General features: G+C 38.1%; 1 protein-coding gene across 1 annotated transcript; it reads left to right on the top strand.

The window, feature by feature from the left end:
* Nucleotides 1-6,933: 6,933 nt before the first annotated feature.
* Nucleotides 6,934-12,454, top strand: vamp5 (vesicle-associated membrane protein 5). The gene is made up of 3 exons (XM_018669636.2): nt 6,934-7,216; nt 9,748-9,891; nt 11,570-12,454. Exons 1-3 carry the CDS (start codon nt 7,214-7,216, stop codon nt 11,714-11,716), a joined length of 294 nt encoding a protein of 97 aa, XP_018525152.1. The 5' UTR covers nt 6,934-7,213; the 3' UTR covers nt 11,717-12,454.
* The last annotated feature ends 2,706 nt before the right edge of the window (nt 12,455-15,160 follow it).

The raw sequence follows: 15,160 nt of genomic DNA, 5'->3' as shown, positions 1-15,160 counted from the left end.
TCTGTTGCATTTAGCTTTGTGAGTCAGATATCACTTGTTATCAATTATATCTGTGTTTGACAAACTAAATAGGTCTGTTAGCATAAAGCTGTGAGTTTTGATGTTGTTGTTTCTGTCATGATAACCATCCTCAGCTGCAGAGGCGATATATGTTGTTTGATGCTTTCCGAACCAAGCTGTTATCAAAGCATATGATTCAGGTATTATTAGAGGATGGAGTTAATGAACTCTGGGGGATTCTTTCATGAGATCTGGGATCTTGGAAAAGCATGGACCAGTGTATCAGGAATACACAGTGTGTCGCTCCAGTGGATTGTCTTGTCTCTCTCCCTGCCCAGGCTGAACAATTCAAGCGGACAACTAAGACAGTGACTAGGTCCTACTGGTGGAAGAACGTCAAGCTGATCGTGGTTATCGTGCTGGTTGCCCTCATCATCAGCGTCCTCATTATCCTGCTGGCCACCGGGGTCATTCCTGTCAGTGCTCCCGTGCCTCCTACAGTCATTCACACCTCCCACCCATAACCACAAACACACAGATATGTATACACATAAACATGTTCCTGTTGCACCCACTAAAGTCACTCAGACCTCCAAGCCAGACACACCTAAATCATAAACAAATATATTCCTATTCTAACTATTGCACAATACACAAAGCATTCTCATTTGAATCTCAGTGGCTCCAATATATTTGAACTCTCATGAAGGACAGCAACTGCTGCACATATGCACAGTGAAAAAACTGAATCAAGTGACCAATAAAAATCATGGTAACGTTTTAGATTACAGCCTGCAATGTAATTACTAAGTATCTTTGATTAAATAATTAATGGGCACTAACACTGTTATGAAATAAAAATACAGGATACTTGGAAAGAGGGTAACTGTTGATATTGCAATAAAGTAAGTTATGCTATATTTTACTATATTTTAAAATGAGCTTATAGTTTAAAAATTCAGTTTCTTACATTATGAAATTTATAGTGTATATTCTCATTGCTGTGGAACAAAACAGTAGGCTTCGTTTTTAAAGTGATTTTTAAAATGAAGGTTTGAGTCTGGATCTGCTGTTAGAGAAGAAGCCAGAGAAGCTTTTATGTCCTGCAATATTATCAGATAATAAACAGTCATAAAATGTAGTGTGGGCTCTTGGGAGTAGTGTGAGCATAAGAACAAGTTTATGCAAAGGTGTCTTAAGAACATTAATGGCAGTCTTTAATCTATCTTAAGAGTTTGATTTTGGCCATACGGCCGCACAGAGATCGTCTATAGAAATCATGCAGTTTTTGACTTTGTCAGCTCAGCTCAGAGACAGTGCTACTGCATCTGTGACTGTTACTGAAGAATCAACTGAGAGCAGTGACAGAAAACAGGCACAGCTTTTGGAGGTACAAGAGAGCTTAGGTAGTTTGATTCAATAAACACACAACCAGGACCAGCTGTTAAAGACCTGTTCCCACACTTCTAGTGTTGGAGGATCAGGCTCCTCCAGCCAACCAGCTGAGAGAGATCAGTTACAGCCCCTCCGTGGTTCCTCCTGCTGGGCCTATGTCAACCAATAGCTCTCCACAGACACACACAAAAAGTTATATTCCAAAACACATTTTTCAGAATACAAGTCTGGAGAAAAGATCATATATGTCTCACCTCCTGCCTCACACAAGAGGTCAACGTGATTCCCTGTATGAACAGTATGTATATTTGCTACAGCCTTAAGCTAGAATGTCAGTGAGACTCTATATTGATTATATATATATATATATATATATATATATATATATATATATATATTTTAATCAAAAATGGACAAATGAAAGCTTCAATTTTATCCAATTAAAAATAAATCTACAACACAATAAAGTGCGCAAAAAGTGAAGGGGCCTGAATGTTTTCTGAAAGCCGCTGTATAATAAATATTTGTTTTTACTCCTGTTTGTTGATATGCCACAAGATGGAGATGGAGAGTCTGACTGGTCTGAAACACGAGGAAGTAAAACAGAGGGAATTCCCCAAAGGCTTCTGTGGTGGTGGTTCATTTTAGCCCTTAGTCTAACTGTGAAGGGCATGATGACATATTCTCTCACACTTTTGGTTTTGGTTCAGTTTATTCACAGGCTTTAGTACTGCAAACGCAACTGAGCAATCACAAAAAAGCAGATGCAAAAGGTTTGTGTAATATGTGAAATATAAAAATATCTGCGATCGTATCACATTTAACTTTGCAAACATTAAAACAAACGTGTGTCATATTAGTCTGGGTACTGTGAAGAATGTGATGAGAAAAAAAAGGAATATTCTACAAATCAGGCCCAGCTGGTGAGGCTAGTTGCCAGCATGCCTTGGCTGTGCACACATCTGTTTTCAAATAAGAATGGATGAAACTTAAAGGTCTATTGACTGACACATCCACAGTTAGACTTCTATCAAATATTTATTCATTTTTTATTTTGAAAATTCCTGGCTTCAGTGCCCTCATGTAAAGGCAACAAATGGATGGAAATAAAAGTAAACTATCCCCTAAAAATCTCAAACTACATTCAAAGCAAACAACCTGCAGAAGAAAGACTAAGCAAGGCAAAACAAAAATCCAGGTAGACTGTAACAGGTCACATGACTCTCCTGTTGACTCAACCTCATATCTGCATCTAACCAGTGTGTACGAGCTGTTTTGTCAACAAGTTGTGACTAAACTATTAAGGTTTTATCCCCATGACAAAAGGCCTGGTGAGTTTCTGGAACAGCAGCCTCTTAGACAAACACAAACAAAAAAATCCACTGAAAGACCATTTGTTACTGATGGGAAATCAGCCTGGACTCAGACTGACTGCTGTAGTCATGCGGATGTGAGTCTGCCATCCATGGAAGAGGACTGGACAATGATACGAAGGCAGGGTAGTCAGCATGCTGAATATGGCCATTGTATTTGTGGAGCTATTCCCAGAAGACGGCCTTTGTTGACTGGGTCTTTGACCCCAGCAGGCCTGAACCGACAAAATCTCATGTGCTGCCTCAGAATAATGTTCAATACTCTATTCCCAATGTATTATACAGTCATTCTGATTATGTGAAACTACATTTACACTTACTCATATGGCAGACCTTTTTTTCCAAAGCATCGTACAAATGAGAGCGAATGAAATGAATACTAAAGTGAATGTGAGGTATACTGCAGCTGATACAGGTTAACAAGGTCAATTAATATACCATTCAATTTTACTATTACATTACTATAGTATTCTATCCTAAGCTATAATATACTGAACTATACCATTGTACCCTAAACTAAATATTTTACATTATTGTATACTATAGTGGACTATCGGAACTGTACATTACATTACATTACATGACACTATGCTACTAGTTACACTACTACACTACAGCACTAACGTATAATTGTATTATACTATACTATACTATGCTATTCTATGCTATGCTATCGCAGACTAGAGTATAATGGACTATACTATACAAAGCTACACCTTATTATAAAATGTTAGAACATGTTATGCTATAGTATACTACATAATGGTATAGTATGGTAAAATGTAGTGTATTATAATACAATATTATATACACTGCTGCACTCTCACATTAGCTGTACCAACATTATTGCAGCAGTAGCATCATTATGCATAGTGGTAGTAGACATAGTGAAAAACTGTAATGTATACAGTATATGATGATGGTGTTGTCTTTTTCCCTACTGACCTGCCCCAAAGAGGAGTAATGTTACTCCAAACCACAGATTTTACCATGATACAGTTTCAGTAATCACAGCTTTAGCCTGGGTTTGATGGTAGTGTATGATATGATCAATAAATAGAAGCAGTGACAGGACCAGTCTGATAACAGAAGATTATCAATGGTATTATTTGTATTTAGATGTATTTACTCATGGTTATCATTAAGCCTGTGCTGACAGAAGGTTGGACTCTTGGTGCTTGATTCATATGCAGCAGCTCACTTTCTATGCAGTGTTTATTATTTCAGAGGAATTTCACCAGTACTTCCAAATACTGCAATCATGTCATAATGGAAGTGAATGGTCAGAAAGAGCAGCTCAATCTCTGAAGAATGTGGCCAAAAAGATGGTCATAAAAATATTTCATTTTTCTTTTAGGTTGAGATTTTCCAGGTTTTGTATTAATTAAAATTATGATAATTAAAAAAACTAACAAACAAAAAACAATCCATCCATTCATTATCTATACTGCTTTGAGGGTCACGGGCTGTGTCCTGGCATATTGCCAGTCTATCTGGCCTACATATATAGGTCTGACATACAGAGACAAACAGCCATTCACACTCACATTCACACTTTCATTCCCCAATTAGCCTGAACTGCATGTCTTTTGAAATGAAACCCACACAGGGTGAACCCGGAACCTTGCTGCTGTGAGGTGACTGTGCTAACCACTGCACCACCATGCCCCCCCTAAACAAACAGTACAAAGTAAATATCTTAGCCATGGGAGAAACTCATTACACATTACAAACACACTTTCCCTACCATAGTCTTACATGTAATCTGTTCTAGTCCTGAATTTAGTTTCATAACCCTGCTGGGTTCTCATCATCCCTCCTGCTCAGAAAGGGGATAAGAAAGTAGTGTGAGTTAATTTAGTTTATGGACATGAGGCTTTTCAGAGTTTAATCCTCTTTAAGGTAATGGGCTTCAGCAATAGGTTATTCATTCATTACTCATTCAGCCAACTAAAGGAAGCTTGATGGATTTTAATCTCTCACAAAATTCACATTAGCGAGGTGATGTTTCTCTTTTAGGTTTTAGGAAGAAACATTTGAATTACCCTACTTCCTCTTCTTGATATTTCTTTACTTTCGAAACTCTGATGACCTCTTTTAGCCTTAGATTCTCCATTTATTCACATCCTCTTTTTGTATCCTTTGATCCACAAACTGAGGCAGTGGTGAGATCTGCCTGATGGTCTTTTGTTTGGCATATTAGTTGTGAATGAGTCAAAGACTGTTGGAAAGAATTTGAATTGCTCATGTGAGTGACGCAGTTGCGCTACAATAGAGTTGTGTTGTCTGCCCATCAGGCCCTTATCATAAGTGTGGCAGGAACACACACACACACATATGCACACACACAACAGCACTTATTATGTCTGTGTAGCTTTCAGTGCACCACAGAAGCTTTTAGTAACTCATCACCAACTGTTCTACAACCTCTGAAAACTCACTCTGGTTTACAGAGACGCTTTAGTCCTCATGTGACCCAACACACGTCATAGCAGAGATGTAATGTATGTCTAAATATATGAAGTGACTGTGAGACAAGAGCACCACTGTTTTGTTTTCACTGAAAAATATCTAGAGTTATAACAAAGCATATTATAAAGTTATCAAGAGCTCAAAATCATGACGGAATTCCCCTGGAAATAAGAAAGTACCATAAAAGGCACTGAAAACATATGTTTATTATTGAGCACCACAGACACACTAGCAGTCCCTTTGAGGATATTGTATAATATTACACATATTTCTCACAAGGGTGGATCAGCTGTCACCGTCTTAAAACTGTGCACAGCCCATAAGTAGACAACACCCTTCAGTGGCCACATAGCACACAATGTACTACAGTAAGTCTGCAAAGGCCTGTTAGAAAGGACTCGTTGAATGTTCATGACATGTCAGGACATAAACTGACAGAGAGGAAGTGTCGGATACTGGCAGACTCTCTCTGAACAGACAGGACAAAATAATAGGAAAACCTGTCAACATAACACAGTGCAGTTCAACAGCACCACAGACTAAATCCACCAGAATGATCATACAGTTGAATCAACTCCTGTCTAAAACACTGAAAGGATTTAGACTGTAATGTTTTAGCTAGGTCATCCAAATACAAATGAGTGTATGTAAAACCTTGAGAACACTTTCATTTTCCATTTTTTTTGCCAGATCTGTTCAGACTTGTTGAATAAGCTGTGACGGAAGAAGTACTCAGTACAATACTTAAGTAAAAATAGTAGTACAAAGCTTTACAAACACTCAGTCAAAGTAACAATTTTCACAATTTTACTTGAGAAAAGTACAGAATTGGCAGAATATATTTAAAGCATCAGAAGGAAAAACTGAGCAAAATGAAACTGTCCCTTTTGTGTGTGTGTGTTATATTCTCTACAGTATATTATTATCACTGATGCATTAAACTATATGTCATTTTTACAGCTTTATGTACTGTTAAACAATGCATTATAATCTGAAAAATATGACACAACCATTTTATAAACTGATTGTGTGTCTTCTTAATTTGCAAAGTAACTGTGTCAGGTGTCAAATATCTAGTGGAGCAAGAAATGATATATTTCCCTCTGAAATGTAGTGGGGTATGTACCATGGAGTTAAAATAGTTAAACACAGTACTGGAGTAAATGTGAAGATTAGCCTGTTGTATGGTAAACTGATGGAAATCTGAAACATCATGTTCACATGCAGCCACAAGCAGTGGTGGGAGAAGTCACCTGATACTTTATTCTGGTAAAAATGCCAATTACATTATTATTGTTATTATTCTAATGTAGACATAGACATCTGAACCTGACAGGCTGCTACTATTAGACACTGAATTTTCAAGGAGACAAAAAACCACTGGGTTAATCTTTCACAGTGAGTTGTATTTTACAAGCTTGTCATATGTAGACGTAATAACAAATAAATTAACTAGTAACTACTGGTAAGTAATACAGGTATAAAGTAGCATAAAATTGAAATATTTAAGTAGAACACAAATATTCAAAACTGTACTAACTGAAACTACCTGAGTAACTGTAATTAGTTACTTTCTATCGCTGTCCACGAGTCAGCAAAGTCCGGGAGTCCGGACTTTATCGATTTTGCATGAATTAGGACTAATTCTGATGTAGTCACGTGATCATCTTTCGTAATTGTTAAATTTCCGGGAGTACCATGAACGTTTCACACTCAAATAGCTCAAAGTCCATAAACCAGAAAGCGACGGTTGCAGCGCTGGAGAAGTGAAAGTAACAGAGACAAGTTCACATTAAAAGAAAGAATAAGATACAAGGACAAACCGCTGAATTCTGCACGGGCTTATTTCAGCTTTTGCACGCGCGCAGCTGGTATGTTGTGTTTCCTGTTTCTGAAGTTCACTCGAGTCTCGCTTTAAATGCTTTGGATCCGGTGACAGCTTCGACACAAACACAGCAAGAGACGCGACAGACATGGTAAGTAAATATATCATTCTCCTTTAGGCTAAATAGCTTCAATATAATGACAGACAGTTTGGATGAGAAGAGAGAGTGATACGAGAGAGAAGTCTGTGTAGACAGAGTGAGTTATAAAAGTTTGCCATGAGCCTTTATAATCTGTGGGCAAAGTCCCCTTAAGGTAATAGTAGGCAAATGAGACACGGCAGCTGTTGTCAGCTCCATTTTAAATGAAGATTATTTATCCAGAAAGTGCAATAAAAAGACTTTTAAAATGAGTTTTTACTTGGTCAGAAACACGTGTCAGGTCGAAATTTCCCGAGAAACGAGAATGAAACAAAAACCAGGAAAAAAAATGAAATTAATAATAAATGAAAAGGACAAAAGCATGATGGATAGTGTTCATATGGAGTATAATACTTAAATATAATGGAGGGAGTCTAATTACTGTGAGATCTAAATTCAACAGTAGGACTAGGTGTGAAGTGATGGATGATATGGATGTGAATAAAATAAATGTAAATAAATGTAATTCTCTTGCATTTCATAGATTATGAATTAAGAGTGATCACAAGCATCGTGGGTCACACTGACCTTCATGCACGCTCTCCTTAAGTTTGAATGAAGTCTAATTCTGAAAACAAAAATTATTTATCAGCAGGTTACAAACAGCACGTGTTTTTGGATAAAGTACCACACTACACTATAATGAACACGCTATAATACTATGTAGGTGTGGTTTCCCTGGGTAATGCCAGGTACATTAATGCAGGCAGGAGGGAGGGAGGGAATGAGGGAAGGAAGGAAGGAGCTGAACTGGTAGGGGCAGCTGTCCCTGTGTTAAAACATACCCAGCTGAATTTTAAACACAGACTATTGTTCAGCCACTTTTTAGTTTGCCCAGAGTGACATAACTGGGTTTTCAGGACGTCTGTGAATGAAGTGTTTTCACCAGGCAGCCATAACAAGCAGGTTTACCCAGGTTCACAGGCCCTCTGTGAACATGTATGTACAGGATGTTGGTTATGAAAGTCTTTACAGGAAATGACAGTGATTTATGAACCAAATTAAGATGCTGAAAGTGTGCCTGTTTTGCTCTATCTGTCGGGTCTCCTGTTCCTGTTAACCTCTGAGATGCTGGCTTCCTCTCAGGGCTCAGAGGGTAAAGGTAAAGGAGAAAACTTTCAGGATACTAATTACTCTGAGGTCACTGTGCTCTCTAAATATCCTTCACCAGGGTTCTTATCAATCTCTAGTTACACAGGCTATGGCTGTGGAGCTTATTTACTGCCCTTGTCTTTGTGTTTCCACATCATAGATAGAGGTTATTGTTAGCAACTGCTAGAATGTGATCTTCATGATCTAGCAAAACCTGTTCTACTTCATTTTTACTGGTTTCATGTCTCAAAATAATAATCTATACGGCACAGCACTATGACTTGTTTTCAAATTCACTGCAAGAACACTGTTTACAGAACACCAAGCCATTCTGATCTTTATCAGGCAGACATAAACTAGAGTACTATGCACATTTTTCAGTTTGCAGCGTGTTGAGACAACACGCTGTAAAAGTTGCATTTTACTTCCTTTTTCAAAACATTTTGCAAACATTCTCCAAATGAGCTATTAATGCTGTCTTATACAGTAATTGTAAAATCGATACCCAAAGTAGAAAAAAAGGAAGCATCTTTTCATGACCTTCATTTAAATTCCCTAAACCCAACCTGATGACATTATCAGGGGCTGTTTTCTCAGACTTAACAAAAGTCCCTCCAGAGCCACAGAAAACAATACAACAACTATATTGACAGCTGAGTCGTACTCTTTATGACTAGTAACAGTAAACATTTATGCCTGAAATTTGTGGGATTCCCCTTTAAGCACCATGAACATGTTTTTGCTTTCAAAAACTGGATAGACTCATTGTCTTTTTGTCTCTTTAATTGCTCCCCATAATTTTTATGACATGTCTCTCAGCTTTAGAAAACCTTTCTGAAATCTGCAGTTAAGACCTTCACATTGGATTTCCACTGAATAAAAGCCCAAGACAACTGAAACACCAAATTTGATTGGTTGATTGATTGATTCATTCCAAAGTGCATTCAGTACATGCATTCAAAATCTACAGGAACAAGAACTTCCATCAAAAGTTGGAAGTGCAACACTGAGACTTGACTAAGTGCTAAAATAAGGTGTCCAGTGCTATATCCAGTTAATGAGCAAATCCTTTTATTTTGGGCTTTCATGGGTCCATGAGTTACTCTTTTTTAAAATCTAGTCTCAGTTTTAAGTGGTGAATGCACATTGCTTGTATTTCCAGGCTGCACGCTACATATTTCACTTTCATGGTGGCAGTGACTGATTATACTCCTCTGTTTATCCCAAAACATGAACCGCATCACTTCCTGTGTGCCCTGGAATTTCTCTGGGTGTTTACACTAAGAAAATTACCACGTGAGCTCATAAAGTAATGTGAAAAGTTTCAAGTGATAGGATGAATCCATATCATACTTCACTCTAAAACCATGTTGTGTGTGTTGATTGGACAGGAGAATGGGAAGAGCCGCCTGGAGCAGACCCAGGAGGAGGTGGAGGAGGTGAAGGTCATCATGCTGGACAACCTGAATAAGGCTGAAGAGAGATCTGGCAAACTTGGCGAACTGGAGGATAGAGCTGATGTGCTTCTGGAAAAGGTACGCAGGGCGAGTTCAGAGAAGCTGTCCAAGTGGGAAAAGGTAGAGCCACTATTTTTACTAAGTGGAAGTCTCTGGGTTGTATGGATAAGGTGAGTGACTGGAGCAAATGGTATAAACACTCCATTTCCACAGGCGTCTAGGGATTGAAACTAGCAAATGTCATATTGATGTCTATAAATACACCTTAGGTGGAGCTAGAGAGGAAAACAAATGTACAATTTACATCCTGGTTGTGTTTTATGGTGCTATTTTTAGAAAGGTATTTCCTATTGTTTCCTAAGATGAATGAAGTAAGTTGGTCTCCCTGGGTATGACAGAGTGAGTCCAGGACATGCCACGAGACGAATGTCTGTCCGGGGTCGAAAAGCGGGTCACATCATTCCCACATTGCCCCGTTGGCCCTTGTTACATCACGCTGTTGAGCAGTTCTCTAAAACAGCAAATTAAAGTTCAAGAGGCACTTGTATACACTTTCAGATAAACATGGGTTAGGCACAGGCAAACAAGGAAAACAGCTATCAAGCTGAGGTTAGTTCGTACAGTGGTACTGTGTCAACATTGTGTTTACAACTTTTACTGTTGCCTCCAAGTGGCCAAAAGAAGACCTGCATAACTGTTGGAATCAGCAGAAACAAGCTGACAACACAAGTCATATACAGTATACTATCATCTTCGGTTTGACACAGCAAACCTGTTAGAAATCGGTCGCTTTTTTACACATCCAGCAGTTACAGAGAAACATTACAGTCATTTGTGAACACCTGATGAATGTAAGTCTAAAAGTCACTCTTCTTTTAGTGCTTCTTTCCAATGGGCTGGTATAGTGTACAGTGGGTTTTTAGAGAATTTTTGATTAAAAAAAAAAACACTATCTGCTATGGCCACAAACAATGTGAACATGGTGACACTGAACCAAAAAGGTAAAGCTATGGGCCATAAAACCAAAACAATGAGCAGAAAGATGCTAAAATTCTTCACAGAGATGAGATGAACTGCAGGATAATAATGTGGATTCATAATTACATGCAGCCCATTTCACATCTCATGTAGTCATTTGATCCATTGGTGATGATGGAAATAGGGATTAGTGCAGCTTTAAGTTAACCATGTTGTCAAATGGAAGTACCCCTGAGAACTTCCATTTGCGCTAAACGCTAGCTTAAGAGCTGTTTTCCTCATTTGTTTGCTCATAATCCATGTTATCCCAAATGATATCCTGTAGTTGTTGTGTGACAAAAAAGTTCTCTGAGAACTAAAGAGACCGTAACACAGGTCAGTGGAGTGGTGTGAAAATTATGTGGCCTGGTCGGGCTAAAGTAGTTATGTGATCCATTGATATTGAATATAATGGCTTAAAGAATGGCAAAGTGGGGAAACGTCCGACAGATGTACTCTGAATAGTGTTCTTCAATATACATGAAAAGCAAACTTGAAAACTAAAGTCTGTGAGTCAGGTCGTTAGAGAAAAGATACTGGTATACTATATGCAGAAAAATATCTATTCTGCATTAGATGAGTTCTAAGAAGGCTTTGGAATTGTCATATAGGACAGTATGCCATCTCGGGGGTTATCCTGTCCTATCTTGGCATACATTTAAGACCATCAGACATGTAAAAGCAGCTTAGTTACACAACAATGGAATCTAACAACAGTTTTGTGTTTTTTTTTCCCCAGAGTAAAGCTTTTCAAAAGACCTCCAACCAGGTGAAGCAGCAGAAAAGATGGGAAAACAAGAAGATGAAAGTGGTGTTCATTGCCATCGGTGTGGTAGCAGCACTTGTCATTATTGGACTTATAATCTTTGCCAGTGTCGGACAGTAGCTCCTTTGCAGATGAAAAAAATTGGAATTGGACCTGAGGGACAGGAAGTGGACAAAGATAAAAGAGGAGTCAAACTCTGGGACTCCTGCATCTTGCCTGAACTGCTCAGTCTGTGATATTTCTGGGTTTAAAGATATTTATAGGAGTATACATTTGTGTCTTCAATTAATATGGTACCATTGATTGCTCAGCTGCCTCTTAACTTCTTTTATAACTTTTCAGCCCTGTCTCTGTCTGGCACACATTTACACTGACAGACCCACAAGTTTACATGTTGGTTGAAAGTCTTTGACGTCCATTGAACTGAGTAAAACCTGTCCACTACCCTCCCTGCAGAAACTCACAATCATAAAGGTTTGTTATAATCTGATCTAAATAAAAAGTGATCTGGCATCACATCACCTCTTACAGGAAAACTATGAATTGCTAATATTTTAAACAAACATCATTAGGTTGCTACTATTAGACTATTTGTTTGTACATAGTGGTTCACATTGCAGAGCACTCAGAGGAGCAGAAAATTGCCATCCCTGAACCGAAGACAGAATCCAAGTCACTGACGAGTCAGTTGTTGATTTGGTGAGTGACGAGCAGACGGAGGAGAAAACAGAACAGATGCCAAATTTGGTAAATATGTAGATAGCTTCAAAGAATGAACTGATGTAACATAAAATTTCAGCTGTAAAAAATGAAATGTTCTCAAAGTTACCTGCATAATTAAAATGTGTTATGACGTTATGCTATTTAATGATCTATTTATTTAATCTGCAGTTTTAGCAAAGAGTTTCAGAAGGTGGCACAGTGGTGCAATGGTTAGCTGTGTTGCATCACAGCAAGAACAATCCTGGTTTGCCTGGACTTTTTCTATGGAGTTTGTATGTTCTCCCTATGCCTGTGTGGGTTCTCTCCAGATACACCGGCTTCCTCCCATAGTCCAAAGACATGCAGGTTAATTGGTAACTCTAAATTGCCTGTAGGTGTGAATGTGAGTGTGAATAGTTGTTTGTAAACTGGGATTGGCTCCAGCCCCTCCTGTGATGCTTTAAGGATAAACAGTAAAGATAATGGTGGGTGGATGTATGTCAGAATGACCCCTGGTGGCCAATATTTTTACTTCAGGCTTCAGAGCAATCGAAAACATGTTCCGCCATTTAGCCAGACATTACAGTGTATTTATCAGCTACAGACAGTGTTTACTAAAAGGCTTGATGACAGTGTTTGAAATCATTAAAAGTTAAACTGAATCTACACCATTACCCACATTATACCCACATTAGTAGTCTTTGCTGTTGGTAAATCAAACCATTTTAATCTCCTCAGATAATTGAAACCTCATGTAGACATACACTGTACATGGACATTTTAATGAAGGAATTTTTTTAATATATGCAAATGTGAGATGACTGGAGCCATATGCTGATCGAGTCACCATATTTCAGCCCACCACTTTCTCAGGTGTGGTAATGTGTCACCCACACATTCTAGTGGAAAATTACAACAACACTCATACAGCTCCAGCTCCATTTTACACATTTTTATTTTAGTGATTGATGAGGAAAGCTAGATAACAGTGTTTTCCAGTTGAAGTTTGTTGTTTTAAGGATTTAGTCTCTGATTTATTTGGAGAGGATCTACTTCTGAAACTCCTGCTGCCTCACCAGTACAATAGAGGTGAAATGAGTGAAAATCATTCCTGTCCAGCAGGTGTCCCTGTTTGTCTGGTTATCGCACAGAACTCACTGACAAGAGCTTTACTTGGAGCCAGTTTCCACCAAAGAAATTATGATTTGGGGAGAAATGAATGGACAAAGCAGAAAACAGAACAGATGCCAAATTAAAAAAAATGTAGATTGATGAACTGATACAGCTGTAAAAAAGGATATGTTCTCAAAGTTGCCTAAATGTAATCATCCCATGGTCACAACTCATTGTTTTGAGTGACCCCTAAGGACTTATTTTCTTATTTTCAAGGGAGAAGCCTTCGACTTTGACGACAGCACCTTCTCTCACACCTGACACAGATCCATCATCAGCCGACACAACACTTTCCATTAGCAGAGCATCCACAGCAGGCGTTGGAAACGGCAGAAGGAGAGGGCTGGGCTCTGCTTGTTCTCACTCACTCACTCATTCTCAAATCAGGTCAGATCCAGCGAGAGGTCAACTTAGGGCTTGTAATAGACTGGGGGAAACTCTGTATACAATTTGCTATTGGCAATCAGACACACTCCACACTCCTGGTACATGAAAATCTCAGTAATGTATATGTGCTCAGTAGCAACAAGCCTATGTAATCAAAGTTTCAAATGATAAAACAAGACAAATACTAGAACATTGCTGCTTTAGCTTAGTTTATCCGAGAAGTAATGACGATGCTAAAGTTAGTTAGTTAGTGGTCATCAAGAGACTACTCCAGCCAATACATACATAAAAATACGCAAAACTATCCTTTGGGTATCAAAGTTCTGTTTATTCTGTACTTTCAGAAAAATTCTAGAGATACAAGACTGTGACATGGAAATGGTTTCTCCTTTCTTCTTTCTCTTGTTTTTCCTAAAGCATTGCCATAAGGAAGTAGGGACTAAATTTAGCCCTTCCCAAAAATCTGTGTTGGCTGTAATGATTTTCCGGTTTCCCTAAAATCTTACATGAGCTGTGTCCAAGCCTGTGGCCTGGCACTCTAAGAGGTCACTGTAATTATCTCACCGAGGTCACAGTGAAAGAGTTTTGCACCACGTAATGAACATGTTTACATTTGTGTAGTAATTGGTTTTTAATCATGTCTGCCATACAATGCAAAACAAAAATTCTTAGAAAAACCTATTTGTCTTGTCATTGAATTTTAATTTAGGTTCATGTGTCAAGTGAAATTTATGGAAGCAGAAAATGTCTTCTTGACTAAAACCATCAATAATGCAGGAGACATGGAATCATTACTGACATCTGGTGGTAGCGCATGAAAAAAGACAACACAAGAGTTCCTAAATCTTGGTCTACTGGAGTTGCTTGACATGCAATATGCTGGTAACTTGGAAAAGAAAGTATCAATAGTGTATATATATATAATAGTGTATTTTGTTTGAAAAACTACACAGTTTGCAATTTAACAGAGACAAATTTTAGTTTTAGGTTTTCTTTGTGTAATGGTTTCTCTTTTCCCTCCTTTAGACACTGTGGTCAGGACTGGCAACATATGTTGACAGGTGCATGACAGCCAGAGCATGTCTATAGCAATTATTAGTACATTAGTCTGATATCTTGAGAGAGGTAAGAAAATTATAATCCAAGTTACATATTTTTCTTGACTGGGATACTTGAATTACTCATTTAGGCTTTTGAGTGGAAAAATGTAATGTTAAACAGTATTTGTCTGTTGTAACATTATGATTATATTGAGCATGGTTTACAGTCCAATACAATAGCCATTCAATTAAAATAACCTTA

The sequence above is a fragment of the Lates calcarifer genome, linkage group LG13 (assembly GCF_001640805.2).
Source record: "Lates calcarifer isolate ASB-BC8 linkage group LG13, TLL_Latcal_v3, whole genome shotgun sequence".
In the NCBI taxonomy this organism is placed as follows: Eukaryota; Metazoa; Chordata; class Actinopteri; family Centropomidae; genus Lates; species Lates calcarifer.
This window is presented reverse-complemented; position numbering and strand designations above follow the sequence as displayed.

What these genes read in the sequence shown, in the direction of transcription:
- vamp5 (XM_018669636.2), top strand. An exon ending in CTGATGTGCTTCTGGAAAAG is followed by an intron (nt 9,892 to 11,569) that starts GTACGCAGGGCG and finishes TTTTTTCCCCAG; the next exon opens with AGTAAAGCTTTTCAAAAGAC.